At 27.8% G+C, this 19,169-nt stretch overlaps 1 protein-coding gene across 2 annotated transcripts; it reads right to left on the reverse strand.

Annotated features, from left to right (window-relative positions):
* Positions 1-2,382: 2,382 nt before the first annotated feature.
* LOC103829752 (ethylene-responsive transcription factor RAP2-7) lies at positions 2,383-5,156 on the reverse strand. Of its 2 annotated transcripts, XM_009105449.3 has the most exons (10): positions 4,412-5,156; positions 4,225-4,250; positions 4,120-4,150; positions 3,954-4,041; positions 3,723-3,868; positions 3,537-3,581; positions 3,283-3,386; positions 3,072-3,199; positions 2,904-3,002; positions 2,383-2,801 (listed from the first exon to the last, which is right to left on the reverse strand). In XM_009105449.3, exons 1-10 carry the CDS (start codon positions 4,885-4,887, stop codon positions 2,580-2,582), a joined length of 1,365 nt encoding a protein of 454 aa, XP_009103697.1. In that variant the 5' UTR covers positions 4,888-5,156; the 3' UTR covers positions 2,383-2,579. The 2 variants fall into 2 exon arrangements, with proteins under 2 accessions (XP_009103697.1, XP_009103698.1); XM_009105450.3 differs by lacking the exon at positions 3,537-3,581 and having other exon boundaries at positions 4,412-5,151.
* Between the last annotated feature and the right edge of the window lie 14,013 nt (positions 5,157-19,169).

Raw genomic sequence — 19,169 nt, forward strand, 5'->3', positions numbered from 1 at the left:
TTAACATATTCTTTCGATTTAAAAACCATATAGTTTCAACTTGCATTATAAAACCCTTAGTTGACATAACAAAACCATAAATCTAGTAACTAACACCTAATTTCAACTTGCACTTTAAAACCTTTAGTTGACTATATAACATGAGTTCTATTAAAAAAAAGTGTGTTGTGGCAAAACATATGACTAGGTAGTAATAATTAATCACTCACTAATGGAGATGTGTTGTCTCTACTACCCAAAGAGGTCGTGAGATGTTTAAAGTATTCTACTACACCAACTAAATCCTAAATGGAGAAGATATTATAAAGTTGTGAGGAGACACCTCATTGATTCGGTTATAAAATAATGTTACATATTGTTTAATGAATGGACCCATAATGTTTCTCAATCGTCTCACGTTGTCTCATTTTGTACCACTAAAATATACAATAGTTTATATTAAGGATTCTCCGACAAGGTATGTCATCATTGGTATTTATTTGCTTTTATGCCTTTGTTGCCTTCTTCCTGCTGACTACCACAATATATACCTTACGCAAATTGCGAGAAAATTATAAAAATAATTTAATGTGTTTGGTACACGGTCAGAGAAATAGTCATTCACTTATTGTATTTATTTAATTCGACAGAAACAAAACCATATCTTTTACATGGCTCCAGTTTTGGCTTAACCATAGAAAACGTCCAAAGAATTTGGGTCATATTTTTGCCATGTTCGTCCATAATTCATGCCATGTATTTCTCAAAATTGTGATGGGTTTGGAGTAATAATACTATAATAGACAAATTTATTTAGCCTTACATAATAATTCACTTAATCTAACTAAACTCATGTATATTAACTACCAAGCACTAATAGTTTGATGGTAAGGTTAATTTTAAGCAAAACATAACCCTGTACTGAAACTAAGTTGATGTTGTTTGTTCAGACAAAGATGAAGTCACGTCTTAAATTTCAATGGAAAATCTAGAAAGACTAATCGTCGTTACTGTTTTTTTGGGAAATTAGTTAGATCGTGATAATTTAAATCCAAACTTAGTCAGTCAGCTTAAGTTAGTCGTTTTGTGTTGCGGCGAATCACATGATTAACATCGCAAAAATGTGTTCAAAGGATTGTCGGCTAAAGATAGTGTGATTATCCTACTTTATTTCAAAAGAATGATAATAAAATGTTTAAAGAAACATGTGAGTTAAGATTACTGATAAAGGCATAGGATACGAGTCGTAGGATAGGACCATTTTTGGACTAATGTGGATAATAATTTAAGTTTCTTTAAGACATCACATCTCTTACTGAATATCTTTACATTACCCCAACGGTAGATAGACTTTAAGATTTGATTTGACAGAACAAGAGATCGAGAATCTCTTATTTTGCCTTTTAGCTTTGACAATAGGCATAACAAACAGCACACACAAAAAATCTTTAAACATTTGATGACTAAATATATTTTTTAGATAAGTCTTCTAGGCTAGGGTGTTCCTACATGTGGTAAATTTAGACGGTATAGCATCCAGTCCATTCTACTTTGTTCCAAAAGTTAAACCAGTTTATACTATGATAGTTTTTTGTGGTTGTACTATATAGTATATAGTTAGGTACTACCTTATGCACAACTCTCAATCGTATATAGATAGTTAAGTTACTATGTTTGACACGTGATTTTAGAATATAAGTATATATTTTGGTCATATCCGAATATATGTATACAAATGGAAAGCTAATGTTTTCTCCACGAATCCTTTGGGGTTCCGAAGAGGCAGCCAAAGTTGTCACATCCTATCACTATCCCTCTCTTTACTGTTGTTCTTTTCAATTATTGCTATTAGATATATCAAATAACCAAATCACGTACCGACAAAAACCCAATTCTCAGTTTGTTTTATTGGTGAAATCTGTTGCACCAATAATAAACATCATGGCTACACATTTATACTTAAAAATTACTGTCTCCAATTACAATAACTATATAGTTAGTATGATGATATATATTATGTAATTAACCTCATAATCATATTTTATTTTCAAAAATGTGGATTGGATGTATGGATTATTTTATTTGTCGAAAAATGTGGATCGAATAAATGGGTTCGTTCAATATTAGTAAACTGATATATTTCAAATAGAAAACCGACTCGATTTAATTGATTCAATTTAATCTATCCGATCTGATTTAATTTAACTAATAGCTTTTAAATAGTTTGAATTAGTTAAATTGGTTTTGTTTTTTTTTTAATTTAGATCTAATCGATTTTTATTTAGGTAGAATTAAATTCTAATGTTCAGGTCTACTGTTTCAACAAAAAACATTTTATAATAATGTTGTTAACAATGAAATAAGTATATGTTATGTTAATTATATATTAATGATATGAGTATATAAGTAAATATACCGACAATAATTTTACTTTTTATGTTATTTACAAAACTTTTGCCTTACAGTTTCCAAGAGTCGTGTTCTCTTTACCAAGGTACACGGAAGAACATGTTTCACATCGACGATAAAGAAAAGCATATCCCATTTTATAAATAATCCAGTTACCATAACACTCATAGTTTTAAAGCCTCCTCTGTAAGTTAAGGTTGTGGATAAAAGTAACCAAGAGAGGAGGCATTGTCATTGGGAGGTTGTTGCCGGAAATTAGAGAATCCTGATGATGCTGCTGCAACTGAGAACAACTGTGGTTGTGGGCCTGGTGGTTGCGGTCTCATGGCGCTGGTTTGGCCTGGTCCTTGCCATCCCCAGTTACTCATCATCCCTCCTCCTTCAGCTTCACTTCTCTTCTCTGTTGCCCTTCCCTGGAAACCAAAACATAAGAAACAAGCAAACAAACATTATCTCATTGTATGGTTTTTACATAGTTTTTTCTGGTTACATTTCAGATTATTATTTTTTTTTACCTCGACAGGGTTGTTATAACCGTTCCAGTAAGCGCGATGGTCCGATGAACCATAAGGAAGAGGTGCGTTCACCGGCTTTCCCATGAACTCATTACCTATCTGCAAGCGTTGTAAGACAATAACTAAACGTTTTCATGATTTTTTCAGAGATTGGTGTTGAGAAATTACCGTTAAACTAACTCCACGCTGAGTTTCATAAGTATTAGAAGGGTAATGAAAGAGCCTTCCGTTTTGCTTTGACGCATTCCCGGGGGAAAGAGACATTCCCAAGCTGAGATCAAGCTTGTCATGAGCACCTTCATAAATAAATAAAACAACAATCATAAGCTGTGTTTTATAGACTGATGATTAAAGTATTACACTAGATTATGTACGTTACCTTGGTTATTGGTCTCAGAGTTAGTCTCATTCTGGTATGAACTAAGCTCGAAGTTGGTAACTGCTTCCCTACCATTAGAGCTTATCGCAGCCTTATCATAAGCCCTGTTTTCAAGAACAAAGTGTTCAGAAAGAGTTAAAAAAAGAGCTCTAGTGGAGTTCTTCTTAAAGAGGTACAAAACTTTAAGAATAGAAAGTTTTTTATTTTCTCTGGCAAAACAAGTAAAAGATTCATGATCATTGTTTTAATATGACCTTGCAGCTTCTACTTCGCTGTCGAACAGCCCAAGGTAAACATACCTGCAATTCAACCCATCTTAAAAATCCCCAAAACATTTTAACAATCTCACCACTTTTGGTTTCAATTACTAAGACACCATTTTCTAGTCATTTAACATTACTTCTAAGTGCTCAGATCAAAGAGAGAAAAAGTTGGCTCACTTTTTACCAAGAAACTGACCCATCCTAGCTTCCCATCTCCCACATTTGTGTAATGTAACTCCTCGGTACTTGGAGCTTCCCCGAGAGAAACCTGTGCTCTGTCGACGGAGTATGTGCACAAACTCTTCCTTGCTTAAGTTTTGAACCTGTTGAGAGGGGCAAACACTCAATTAACATTTTCCATGAAAGAAAGGATTTTACTAGATGACACAAATAATATAAAAACTAAACCTGTTTCATATCTTCCTCGTAATCGCCGAGAGTGAAGTTGATATCAGCATCAACTCCTCTAAATTTGATAGCAGCTCGATCATAAGCTCTACATATATATAAAAAGAAATAAGATCATAATCATCAAAAGACACAAACAATGCTGAAAAATGATCTAAAACTTTACCTAGCCGCGGCATGAGCAGTGTCAAAACCACCTATACGTGAAAAATCAAGAAGATTGTTAAAAATGAAATCAAGAACTAAAATAATGAAAATTTAAATCTTTTACCTAAATAGACTTGTTTCCCACAATCCCTGCAAATAATAAAAACCAAAACAGAGTTTTTGGATTTTAATCGAATTTCACAAAGTACAAATAAAGGTTTTTAATTTTTAATCAGTTTCAGAAACTAAAATAAAAAGTTGAATTAATGAAATTTTAAATAAGAAGTCAGGGAGTTTTAATTGGCTTTTACCATATATGTGACTCCCATCTACCAGTTCTTCGGTAGAAGGTAACTCCTCTGTACTGCGAACTCCTTGACCTCGGTCCTCTCCGACTCTTTTTCACCGGAGCCGGCGCCGGCGCCGGAGCCACTAAGTTTGTTTCTCCTTGCCTCGAGCCATCGAAAGAGAGATCTATCCAGCTTCTAGAGCTCGACCCTCGTAGATGCCCACAGTCTCCAGCCACCGGGAAAAACTCTTTAGTCACGGCGGTGCTTTCATCTCCGCCACCGCCACAGCCGTCGCCGCTGCTTCCGACTTTTAAAATATCGAAATTTAGAGTAAAAGCACGAGTCGAGCAAGAGTCGTCGTCAGCTTCAGCATTGATGACCGACGACGTGGACGTCTCTGACCGGTTCCCGGAGCCGTCTGATGTTTTCCGATCTGCGTACGAGTCACCGTACTGAGTTGACTCGGGAGAGTCAGCGTCGAGGTTAAGATCCAACATCTTGTGTCTCTGTCGGAAAAGTTTACAAAAGGTTTATAAAAGATTGACAAGAAACAGTATAAAGTCTGTTGATCACGTGATAAGATGAGAGAGAAGGAGGTTTAGAAATCACGGTGAGGAATGAGGAAGAGAAGTTTCATCGCCGGAAAAAGTTACCGCCGGCGAGAGACTGTTAAACGGAGAAGATAGAGAGAGAAAGAGAGAGAGAGAGTGAGAGGAGGGAGACGTGTGAGGGAACATTTCAGACACATTTTAAGAGGAAGATCAATATTTATAATTAAATAAATTGTAAGTATATGTTATATCGGTAGTGTGTATAACGTTAATTGTTGTTGGTCCTTTTTTGGCAGTGGTGCACCGGTTTAACAGGTTTCCGGTCTTTATATTCGTTTTATTATTACAACTAAATCCGGTACGCACTGCTTTTGGGTCAATGCTTTGGTTTGTGACCTGGCTTCTGGCTCTAAGTACAGTACTTTTTTATTTGTTTGTGAGACACTGCCGTCCATTTTAAGTAAGGATATAATAACTAGGGTTAGGCATTTCTGGCTCTAAAATTTTCAACGGAATTTCGATCATTAACATAATAATAACTAGTGTTTACAATTTTAAAGCATACAATTATATTTTAATAGTAAACTAGATTTTCAAGTGCGGGTTTTTTGGATTATATTATAATACAAAGTTTTATTATATCAAAAAATATAATTTTTAACAGTTATATAATCTATGAATTAGTTTAATTGAGATTTTATATATACACTTTTACGTAAGTTTATTTTAGGCATTATAATTATATCCGGATAAAAAAACAAACTGAACCGACCCGAAAATATAGGTTTAGTTCAGGTCCAGAGAAGATAACATATTGGATTTTTTTAGACCCGCATGTCTTTGTTTGAGTCTGGATCATACCCTGGATCCGATCATAAATATGTTGTGTTTATTAGGTATATTTAGATATTTCAAATATGTTTCCTCTAGTATGGACATTTTTTTTTAAGTTTTTGGTTTACGATTATAGTTTTTGATTTCAGGTAAATTTTCAAATTAAAAAAAAATTGGGTATTTTTCAGTTCATCGTCTCAGACTTTGAATAATATTTTGAATTTTTAGGTATTTGAATTTTTTTGGGTATTTGTTTGGAGTTTCGAATATTTTTCCGGTTTTTTAGATATTGTGATTTTTTTAAGATTCTAAATACCTGAACATATGTGGACCCATTACGTTTATATCAGGTCCAACAACTTTTTGATATAGATTTTTAACGTTATTGTACATAAACATGGTTGATGAAATATTTTTCTGAGTAAAGATATCATAAAGAATAATATTAGGATATATTAAAAATATTTAAAATTTTGTATGATTAGAATGATTAATGGTATTACCAAAAAAAATAGTTATACGTGACTCCAACAACTTGTTTATATTAGATTTTTTAAGACTATTTCTCTTTTAATAGTATTGATTCATTTTTAAGTGAAAGTATAAAAAAAATATAATATCTAAACCAATAATTTTCAAAATCGTGAATAATCCATACTGATATCGTGAAGTCGGGTTAACTTAAAAAAAACCAATGAATTTCTACATTTTTGTGAAGGTAACATGAATATTCAGAAAACTCATTTTTAGATATGAAAATATCTATCAAACCATAGACGGTTGGAAGTTTACTATATGATATGAGATTTTAGTGCGAAAATTTATATATGATATGATTACTTTATTATAAAAGAAAGAGGAAGTTAGAATGTACACATATATGTCGAGTAACTTCTCTTGCTTTAAATCATATATTATATGATAAAAATGATAATATAAAACATTAGTTTCAATGCTTTTACGATTAAAAATCAAAATGGTAAATATAGTAATAGTAGTGAATAAATAAAGAAATTAAATAAATTATTGTTAGAGAAATATATGGTAACATATTGTTAGTCTAAATTTAAGGTAAGACCAAAAAATAATAAGATAAATGAAAGAGTCCAAACAACTTTTTAAAATAGATTTATTAAAACTCTTTCCCTTTTAATAGTATTGATTGCGTAAGATGATTATTGAAAGGCGGGCGTTTCAAACTTTATAAATACCCGTTTCAAAATTTCAGATAAATATTTTAATAAAATAATTGTTTTACCTATATATTTACTATATAAATGTGTGTTTTTCTTTGACAAAATATTGTTATTATTTCTTTGCTTTGTTATAAAATATGAATAGTGATATCTTTTGTAGAGTATTTGATGAAGAAACTGTATATTTTTCCTCAGTTTATGTGAATCCAATTTTTAAAATATAATTATAGTAACACATATATATTAATTGTGTTTAGATTTTGTTCTATGTCTATCGAAATTATAATGATTTCCCTTTCATATAAATTATCATTTGCATGCAAACAAAATTTACAAGGAGCATAACATAACTGAGACATTAAGCTACTGACAAAAGGTTTGGTAAATTTCTATAAATATTTACTTACAGTTTAAAATTTTAAATTATTATAAGATAGTACTTCATAGACTTTTAGTTTCAAAATTTCCTAGATTTTTAATTATTTCAAATATTCAATTCAATTTTCAAAATATATGGTATTCAAAATAAAGTATTTAATTAAAAGACTAGGATACTCGGATATAGTTTTGAATTATATATATATAATTTTACAAGCAAGTGTACAATATTTACATATATTATATAATAAAAATAAACACCTTGATATGTTAGAAAATAAATTTAATTAAAGGGTTGAGTGTTCAAAATATTCAAATACGTTATTTATCATATTTAATATCAGAAAATTGTGAAATATATATGTATACACTTTAAATTCATAAACCAATACTTTAACCAACAAAATATTGAATGTCATAATTGAGTGTTTATTTATTGGGGTGCTAATATTTAACTTTCATGAGATTTTAGATTTTCTTGATCCTGCTTTGGATATTTTATTTTGATTTTTAAAGCTTTTATACTATTAGAGAGATATTATCTGATGTTGCCCGCTGTTTTCATTTGAAAGTATGATATTGAAATTCATATATATATATATATATATATATATATATATATATATATATATCAATACTATTAAAAGAGAATGAGTTTTAATAAATCTACTTAAAAAAATTGTTTGGACCCTTTCATTAATTAATAATATTTTGGTCTTACTTTAAATTTCAACTAACAATCAGTTACCTTATATTTCTCTAACAATCATTCAGTCAATATTTTTATGTATTAGACCCTTATCTTTTTTGTTCACTATTTGATTATACCACATATATACTTTATTTATTAGACCGCATCATTTGGTACACGAAAATATTATACCACATGATACACTTCATTTTATTAAAACACACTTCTTATCAATACATCACTTATTAATCCCAACCACGGACTGTAGCAATATTAAAGGTTTAACGTTCAAATATGGGTAATTCATTACAACATTAAATGAAACTAACATGTATTGTAAGTCAATTTCTATAATTTTATTAAAAGATAAACTGGTTTTTGCTCATTAACAATAGTATAGGCATTCGAAACAATAGAAAATATATTGTAAATGTTTCATTCAAATAAATACTGAAATTTTGGTTGTTAAAATCAATGCTGATATTGCCTAGATTGTAACAATCAATTTGAAAAACAAAAGAGAATATATTATCGATATGCTAATTATATTCATTTACTTGATTAACACTTTTATTGATTTCGAATTCATTTTAAAGAAAGTCGATTGTTAGAATATATTTTCAGAATATATTGTATTTTATTGAGAATATATTATATATACATTTTGTAAATAAATTACTGAAATGATTCTTTTTTTATTTAGAATTTTAACCCACATAGTATTGGTTTTAAAGATATAGAATCTGTTTGCCTATTTATGAAATTTATTTTAATGTTGGTTTCGTTTTTTCAGTTTGGTATGATTTATTTTCCAATAAATGTTATCAGATCAATGCTTTATCTTATTTAGAAATTCATTAAAATTTTATTTAATTTCAAAAACAAATCCGCGCTTTTAAGCGCGGGTCAAAATCTAGTATATTATTTAAATACTAGGAGTTTCGATGTGTTCTAGATTTTTTTTCATACGCAATGTCTTACAAAATTAAGGCATGATACTTATAGTGTATAATAAATGTTAAGTACCTTGAAATACCAAAATAAAATTTAATTTTAAGAGAGTTGAGTCTATAAAACACCATTTCAAAGTCGTAATCCCAATATTTCTACTAATACAAAATTTTTGAATGTATCTTTACATATCATTAACTGAATATTTGCCATTTCTTTTATTTTATGTAATATGGCATTATTCAGATTTCGCCAAAACGTCTACGAAGTTCTAAGAGTGTCTCCTTTTGCAGAGCTCTGTCCCTACCTGAAAGCATGTGACGTATAAGATTTATGCCACAAATTTAAATTACATTTGAAGGCCACATTTTCTTATGCTTTCTTATTAACAGCGTTGTGTAATGTTTTGATCTCTTAATCTTAAACTTGATTGTCATAATTTTATCTTTAAAAATCTCTTATTTTTGGTAATTCCTAAATGACTTTGTATTTTGTTATGGTGAATCTAGTACAATTTTTTTAATTCATATATTTTGTGGTGTAAAAGCATTTTAAGATGTTTATAGTTTATATGATTGAAAAATTTATTTTTTTTGGCTTTAGGCCACCAAAATTACCGGCACTGCTCCTTTGCTTCATGATTTCTTATGGAATCAAAATTCAAATACTAAGCATAAATCCGAATGAACAAGTATCCCAACGTATGGTGTTAACGCCCAGTAAAATCAAACTCTACTAATAAGAGTTTGGCAAGAAAATTTATATTAGTAAGAGACTACGTTCTTGTCTCTAAAACCAAAACAACCGTGCCGCCATGCGGATTACATATTTGATTGAGTACATTTTCTTGAAAGCTTTAACTGTTTCTTTTAGTTTTAGTCAACCGTGAATACAACTAGCATGTAACTTTTATCTTAAACTCTTTCTATAAGAAAATTGATTTGAATCAGATTAGATATATCTTCTGATGAACCCCCAGCGAACAAGAAAATACTATATCACCTACCATTGACATATTGCCACATAGCAAGGTTGAAGAAGATATCTGACTATCCGACCAGTCGATCGGAATCGAGAAACCAAGGCACATGTTAATAAGATAAATCTACACATGAGATTGTGAGCTCTGTCTTGGACGGGATTGTCCTTTCACATGAAGGTGGGTCAGTGATCTAACGGCTGGGGTAGGTTCAGATCTATTATATAATATTTTAATAACGCTAATCTAAAGAAGAGTAAGAACTGGTTTGATTTCGAATTTACCCCTCCTGCATGTGATTCACGATTTAACTTGATATTTTGTTCAAAAGAAATGATAGTGACCTTAAAACTCAATTCCACGAAACTCTTTATCAAACGACGCTGAGATGCTTTCCCTGCCAAAAAAATGATCTTATAAACCGTAAAATTTGGTAAAACTTTAGAATTTGGTAAAACTTTAGAATTAAGTAAAATTGTAAAATTTGGTAAAATTTCACATCGATTATTTAGATCTAAAAGTTTGAAATTTGAAATTTAATTTGGAGAGGGGAAGGGGTAAAAAAAGGTGAAATTGGAGTTCTATTATTTCATTAAGAATACGAGAGTATGTAGATTCATTAAAATATGAAAGATTATTTTTTCTCCGCTAAGAGTATATGAGACTTTTGTTGAATCAAATGCTGAAATGCTCTCTCTTCCAAAAAAGTGATCTTATATATTTTTGTTCTTTTTTATATGTTTTTATTTATTTTTAATCCGAAAATCTATCTAAAATACCAAAACACCCTAATACATCTATCTATTTTCAAACAATATCATTCATACTTCAAAACCTAGTTTCTTTCCCTTTCTCGCAAATCTAAACTTACACTTCTCTTTTCTCTTCTCTATTATTTCTTTTTTTTCTCAAATCTATTCTTCTTCTACAAAATTTCTTATGTTTTTAATATGAATTATTCATTTTTTTATTCCTCCTCCTCTTCCTCCTCCTTTGTACTACAATCCAGAGACAAAGTTTTACTAAATTGTACAATCGTTCAAATACAACTTCGTAAAACTGTAGAATTTAGTACAAAGTTGTACCACTGTCGAGGTACAACTTGGTAAATTTTTGTACATAATTTTACCAAGTTGTACAATTGTTTAAGTACAATTTGGTAAAAATGCAGAACTTGTAAACCATAAAACTTTGTAAAACTGTAAAATTTGATAAAACTTTAGAACTTGGTAAAACTTTAGAATTTGATAAAACTGTAAAAATTAGTAAAACTTTACATTGATCAGTGAAATCTAAAAACATAAAATTTGAATTTTGATATGGGGGGGGGGGGGGGGACAAAAGGGTAAAATTAAAATTATGTTATTTTATTGAGAGTATGTAGATTTATTAAGAGAACGAAATATTAATTTTTCTCCATTAAAAATACATGCGACTTTTGTCCATCACAACGTAGATGTTTTCCTTTGACAATTTGCTGTAGAAAGAAAAGACATGATATTTTTATATGGTTGATTTGTTAAACCTCTACTACTGAATTTGTTACTTTGATTATTGTCTCATAATTTTGGCCTTTGTAAGTTATTTCTACTAATGAATTTGTTACTTTGATTATTATCTCTGGTATTTGTGAATTAGATTCATAATTGCTGGGATAATTAATCCACAAAATTATTCCTCCTACTTATAGTAGGACGTTGACTTTCTTCTTTTGTTTAGACGATTTTTAGATCTCAAATCAGGTTTTTCTCAACTATAATAAGGAGAAATCTTCCATATTTAAGGATATTTAAGGATTTAACTTAGATTTCGACTACAAAAACCTATAAATAGAGTTCCTAAACTTTAGCACAAGGGATCGACTATTCAATTATTCATTACTTTGACTATAGAGACAACCGACTAAAACTAGGGTTACTAAACCTATATGTTTTAATTCCTGCTCTAAAAGATCAATAAACACTATATTTGATCTTTGTTCCTTGTTCAATATTCTTTACTTTTTGTGTTATGTAGTATCATGAGAGCCGCCATGCTTTATTTTACTCTAACGGTTTGGTGCTAAAATGAAATGGATAACCAGGATTACGTGACAATGACTGGAAGTGAGCATGATCAACTTTTGGCCACTTCGGCGGAAACCGACTTACGAGCCAGATTCTAAACCATGCAGAGGCAAATTTATTTATTTTAAGTTTTCTTTTATTTTATTTAAAATTATATATTTAAATTATTATTTTTAATTTTAGCTTTAATTTTTTTTAAAAAATAATCACTATTCTATATACATTTTGTTAATTGAAATATATAAAAAATAGTTGAAAATAATTTTTGAGAAATGTCATTTTTAACCTTTATTACATACTTATAAGTTTAGTTTTTTAGTGCAAAAATTTTGAAATAAATAAAAGTGTTAATTTAAGATTTTAATATATCCATATGTTAATTTATGAGGGGAATGTTTACTACAGATTGCAAAAAATATAAATTTATAATTGTTATATTAACAACCGTACTATAACGCAATATCATAATATTTTACAAATATGGTAAATTTAATGTATGCTCTGTTAATTTACATATTTTGTTTGATGAAATAAGATATGTTCATATAACAGTTTATTTGTGTTTTTAATATTAAAGAATCAATTAAAATAAATATATATATATCTATATATATATATATATAATAGAATAATAGAATATTAAAATATAATCAATTTATTTGCTGTGTCTTGCATTTATTTTAGTTTCTTTTAATAAATTAAAATGAAAACATATTAAATTTAACATGTCTCATTGGTAAATGTTGTTAAAACCATATCATATTTGATTTAACATGTCTCATATTTTAAAATATTTTTTTATCAAATATATATATCTAGCTTTTATTTTATAAAATTTAAAAGATTTTTTATTAATTATAATTATTTATTTATTATTTAATTTTATAAAAAAATTTATAAATTAAATTATATTTTAATTTTTTTAATTTTTTTGTTATGTATGTTTATATATATACTTTAATATACTTAATTATTTAAAAATTAATTAATAGAGTACATTTATTATCCAATTTAATATTTGATAAGGCTATAATATAATATAAATTTATATTCTGTAAGTAAGTCATAATTAAATTAATATTAATGTATTGTAATTATTTAATATTAATTACGAAATTATGTATTATTTAGATATTTATAAAGTTTAATATTTTAAAAAACTGTATATTTATATTTTAAAATGATATTGTAAGATTTTATTAGATTGTAATGTTTAAAAATCTGTATGAATATCTTTTTACTTATTTAAATTTATAATTATTTTAATATTTAGTTGAATAAGTTAAATAATTAGGTTGTTATAAGATATATTAAGATGGATAATTGATATAATGATTCAAATTTGGTAATATCATATGGTCTATCTAAATTGTGTTTTTGTTTTAATAGTATTGATAGACTGTTTAATTGACTGATGTTTTAATAGTATTGATAGAATATTAAAGTTATAAAATGTATGTTAGACAAAAAAAAAGGAGTATGTTAGAGAAAATACATAAACTTTGGACAAGGAGAACACAGTGGCAATACTAGCAAATGGCAATGATATAGCTTAACGTAAGATTCGCACACTCGTTTGTCTGCGCAGACCCAATCGTATGGAAGTATCTGATACATAAATCACATATAGAAATAGTAAATTTACAACAAATTATAAAAATATGAACTTATAGAACTATATAAATAAATCCTCTTCCATAAGTTTTTCATAACTTATTAATAGTATTCGTGTTGGAGGGATAGTCGTGTCTAATTTGCTCATGCTAGTTGTTCGAATCATGTGGAATCATTATATAAGAGACATCTTAAAAGCAGGCAATGTAGACACCTTGCCGACAAGAAAAAAATGCAAGTGGGTAAATAAATGTTCCTTTTTATTTGAACATAATAAATTTGGAGAAGAATATAGTGAATTTTTTTTGGTTGGATACTATGGTTGAAAATAATATTTATGGGGATGTGATTGTGAAAACATATGTTTATGGGTTGTGATTGTGATTTCCATAGCAAACTTTGGTTTTTGGAAGCCGGGGTCATTTTTCGCCATCGTTCACCATTAGATGTTTTGGTTTTGTTCTGTTCTTGTTTATTTTGTCGATTGATTTGTTTAGTTCTAATCTGTTTTGGTTTACCTCTGGATAGTTTTGATTTTTTCTTCAATCATTTCCACTATCATAATTTTTGTTTCTTCGTCGGATCTAAAAAGAATCATACTCCAAAATGATGCGTATATCTCTGTTTTTCTAAACGAACTATTCGATTTTTCTTTTGCATGTGTAAATAAATATATATCTAAACTATTAAAACAGAAGTACAAATTTGAATTGATCCAAGATTTTCCTAAATATTTACAGTCAAATACTACTGATAATTTTCTACATTTTTTATAATTATTAAGGTATCTCTAATTCCACTCTATTTTTCACTCTAAAATAGAGTTTAAAGTAAAAATACTCTAATAATACTCTATTTTCCATCTATAATAGAGTAAAAATAGGTTTATTCTATATATAAAGTAAATTGTTTTATTTGTTCATCGCTCTATTTTTCATTTTAAAATAGAGTACTATTAAAGTATATCACAACTCTATTACAAAGTTACTATATTTTAGAATGAAAAATAAAGTGAACTATTGAAGATAGTCTTAGTAAACTTTCACGCCATATTACAATAGGAAATAAATAACAAGCCAATTAATGTTTGGTTATCCAGTAATAGCATTTGTATTTTTTAAGACCATAAAACGGATTTCATCTTCATTGCACCACAATCCCAGTCTCTGCATAAAATCGTTTAGTAAACCAAAAGTTTTGAATCAAGTGTCAAAATCTAATTGAATTAACATTAAAATTCATTAGAAAAAAAACTTTAGTAAACGTAATTGATGAGAACATCACTAAACCAGATTATATAGATTATATATGTAACATGAATTAGATACAATTTTAAAAACATTTGGTTTAAGTTTGTATTAATTGTAAATTAATTCAATTTTTTTTCAAACAAAAAATCAATGATTTGATATATTTCCTATGGATTTAGTTGGACATAGAATTCAAATAAGAATTAACAAATTTCCTATAGAAAAGAAATCAACTATGTATTCCTAAAATAATTGAATATCTGACTAACTTAACATAACAAACCCCTAAATTAAACTATCACATTAATAACAATAATATATATATATATATATATAATTCCAAATCACACTTTACTATATTATACATTGTATATCTTTATTATATTCTTAAAATTTAAAATGCTATAGAATCTAATTAATTAATTTCAAAATACATTAAACAAATATTTAATAGTGGCAATTTAAAATATATATATTCAATCATATTAAAAAGAATTAAATTAGATAAATATTAAATTAAACACCCATGCGGGTGTACGGGTTAAAATCTAGTCTATATTATTAAAAGAGAAGTACACAAATAAAATAACCCTTAGTTTTTCAACTTATTTACAATGGCATGCCACTGAAGTTATTAATTAAGCTACCTTTTAGGATTTTTTGTCTTTTCCTCTTTAATTAATACATTTCTAGAATCAAATTCTAACTAAAAATTATGGCAACAATAATTAATAAACCTAGCTATTAGTATTCTTGTCTTTTTCTACTTTATTATACATATGTGTGTTTGAAAATAATTAATTCCATATATACATTTCGTAATTACATACATTATATGGTAATTATTTTACTAATTCCACATATACATAATAAATAGTATACAACAATTTTATTATACATAATCATAAAATTTTGATCCATAAAAACAGTTTATACTACAATTTTATTATATATTATCATAAAATTTTGATCCATAAAAAATAAAAATACATTTATGTGACTTTACAGGTCATATTCTAAATAAATGGATGATATAATTAAGGGTTTACATGATAAAATAAAACTACTCAGTATAAACTATAAAATTATTGTGTTTAGAAATGTCATATTAAAAAAAAATTAACGGGTAAATTTTAAAATATATATTACCACTTATACAAATAAATATTTATTTATAAAAAAAACTAACACCCACGCGGGTGCGCGGATCAAACTCTAGTATAATTTAAATAGGATAAAGCGAAGTAGCCATGCATTCGATCTCTCGAGTGATCGAGACTGATTAGCCCCAAAAATGATGAATCAAAACCTCTTCACTGTGTTCAGGTGGTGGTTTTGATGAGTTTTTGTTGCTGATAGTCGCCATTAATCTTCTCAGATGAAGGAGATGAAAGATTTGATTATTAACTTACGGCGATAAGTAAAAAAAAAAAATCTCACCCAAAATATTAGAAAAACTTGGATTGACATTCGTCTCTGTCAGTCTCAGTGGATTTAGCTCAAACAAATTTTTTTCGGTGATATTTCTTTTGGCTTTTGATACCATGTAATTTGGCAAAACTCTTACCTTCATATATTACATTATGTAAACTATATATACACTGGATTCATTAGGGTATTTGTACAATATATGAAATGTTACATATTTCCTAATCTATCAGAAACTATCGATGCATACATCATCAAATTAAGGATCGATGAAAGACGCATGTACTAAAGTTGATGCTTACTTCTTTATTCTTTGTGTTCGGTTTGTATTTGTATTTGTAATGTTTTGTTATGATTTTTCACTGTTTTGATCATTTTGTAATATTTGGCCAATTTGTGGCTTTAGTATAAAATGTCGACCAAAAAAACAAGTAAACTTCAGAACTTATTTATTTCAACATAACAACACTAAACTTTGGGTGCTATTGGCATTAAATTATGAGTATTGCTTTTTTTGGTATTGTATTAAAAATTTGACCAAAATTTTTTCTTATGCTGGTTACTGAACAGATTCAAACATTACAAAAAAAAATTACAACTATACTCTACGAATTTACAATAAAAAAATTAGCAAAGCAAAATACACATATACCAAATATTGGGATAGCAATTAATTAGATAAGTGAAATGATTAAACATTGTCTCAATATACTCTGCACATTTTATATGAATTACTATTGATGATCGATAAATGAAATTCGCGCACTATAATTTTTTTTTAATTTGTTTTATTATGTATTTGTAAAATTAATTTTCTTGTTTCAAATGTTTTAAAATCCATGATAAAAATTTAGAACCCCTATAAATATTTTGGATGAGTCTTAAAAACACATCATTAATTTTAATCACAGCAAACCAAATTTTGAAAAGTTTAAGTAATAATAATTTAGAAAAAATCTTAAGAAATTGAGAAAATGATGTTTTTCTTAATAACTGATCAATGACAAAAATTAAAATTTAGTGAATAAATAATTTTGATATGATATTAATATATATATATATATATATATATATATATATATATATATTTATTTATTTATTTATTTATATTTTCCAAAACAAAGAGAAATTACAATTCGAAAAATATGAGGCAGGTGGTCGAAATCTTTGACTAGTTACTAATGAAATACATGTTTACCAATAAATCTACCACCATATTTATATATATATATATATATATATATATTGGTTACAAATGCCAAAATGTAGAAACGAATTTGTCCACACATTTCCCCTAAAGATCCTCCCAAATTAGTTGGCTCCCATGATTTTGACATTTCCCTATCACTATCCAATTCACATCCCAACAGTGTTTCTTTCTTTATGTATTTTAATAATTTATAACTATTGTTACACATTACAATTTGTTTTTTTGTAACATATATATTAGAATTTGTATCTTTGGTTTTTCATGCATCAGTTTAACTGGAAATACTTTTTACTTTCTTTCTATAAAGACATATCACAATACCAATTTTCTACTTTTTATTCAATAATACGTAATTTTCTGTAACATATATAATCTAATCCCTATATTTTTAACTTTTAAGCAATTTAATTTGGATACGTAAAACTACAGTTGCTTTTTCTTATAGAATTTCCATTCATTTTTTAATTGTCATGGTTTCACCATTTCTGCCATAATGTCTATTGGCCGACATGAGAAAAAAAAATCCGTTTAAAAATAAAGAAAAAAAGGAAAGAAAAGTTTAATCATCGGTTTGTGTTGGCATAAAGAAAGATCGAAAACTGAAAATGATTAGAAATGAAGAAAAGAAATGGGTTTCTTGCTATCTTAGCCACACAACAAAATATTTTTGTGCCCTTTCCCATCATGGTAAGTGGAAACCAAGTCTTCAACCTTAAAAGATACATAAACATGTGTAGAAACTATAAATCTGGAAAACTTAAACTATTCCAATTTTGGTCACTCCCAATAATGGATCTCTTCGCTACCTGCTACGGCCGGTAGGTAAACTAATTGACACATAAAATAATAGTTTTCAAATATTTGTTGATAATGTAAAAAAATCTTGCCTACCCAATTAAGTTATGCCACGTAGTGGATATGCCACATATATGATCCTACGTACGATATTTTACCCTCCCTTACCAATGTCACCATCGTCGATGTGACACCTTTATAGAAAACATAATCATTCATGAAAATAACACGACAGTAAAAGTCAATTTGTCTGTGAATAGCACCATTGAAAGTTGGCTGCTTCCAGTGCCAATTACATATACGGAAGCAATAATCGGTTAAGACCTGAATAGATCAATGAAACATGTATTTAAAATTGAAATCGAGATCGTTACAAACCGTCAGATGTTTAGAAGTTTATGTTTACTGGTGGCTGTAAGAACACCACATTGGTAAATGTTTTCAAAATGGAGTTTAGACAAGAAAATATATGATTTTAATATAACATAATGAATGAATTAAAATTTAACACTAATAAGAAATTGAACCCGTTCAAACAAGACATACCAGATTTTGATTCCCACGACTATGCAAATATTTTTGCACTTTATAAATATTTTTGATATTATTAGAAATGTTTTAAATATATAATTTTCATTTTAGTGTTATATATTATGTAACTCTATATTATTGTTTATATTTCTTAGTCTGTATTATTAATATATAGTAATTTGTTTGATACATTTTACTTTGTTATTAATTTTTATTATTTACAAATATATTTTTGAGTTAGATACAATAAAATAACAATTTAAAATAATCAAATAGAAAACCTCCTTTAAAATATTTTTTTAATT

The sequence above is a fragment of the Brassica rapa genome, chromosome A07 (genome assembly GCF_000309985.2).
Source record: "Brassica rapa cultivar Chiifu-401-42 chromosome A07, CAAS_Brap_v3.01, whole genome shotgun sequence".
NCBI lineage: Eukaryota > Viridiplantae > Streptophyta > Magnoliopsida > Brassicales > Brassicaceae > Brassica > Brassica rapa.

Bases quoted from the DNA above. Each gene is read 5' to 3' on its own strand.
- LOC103829752 (XM_009105449.3), bottom strand. From the start codon at position 4,887: ATGTTGGATCTTAACCTCGACGCTGACTCTCCCGAGTCAACTCAGTAC. The intron at 4,042-4,119 runs GTAAAGTTTTAG...ATATATATGTAG, and splicing joins ACTGCTCATGCCGCGGCTAG to AGCTTATGATCGAGCTGCTA. The intron at 3,387-3,536 runs GTCATATTAAAA...TCTTGAAAACAG, and splicing joins AGCGAAGTAGAAGCTGCAAG to GGCTTATGATAAGGCTGCGA.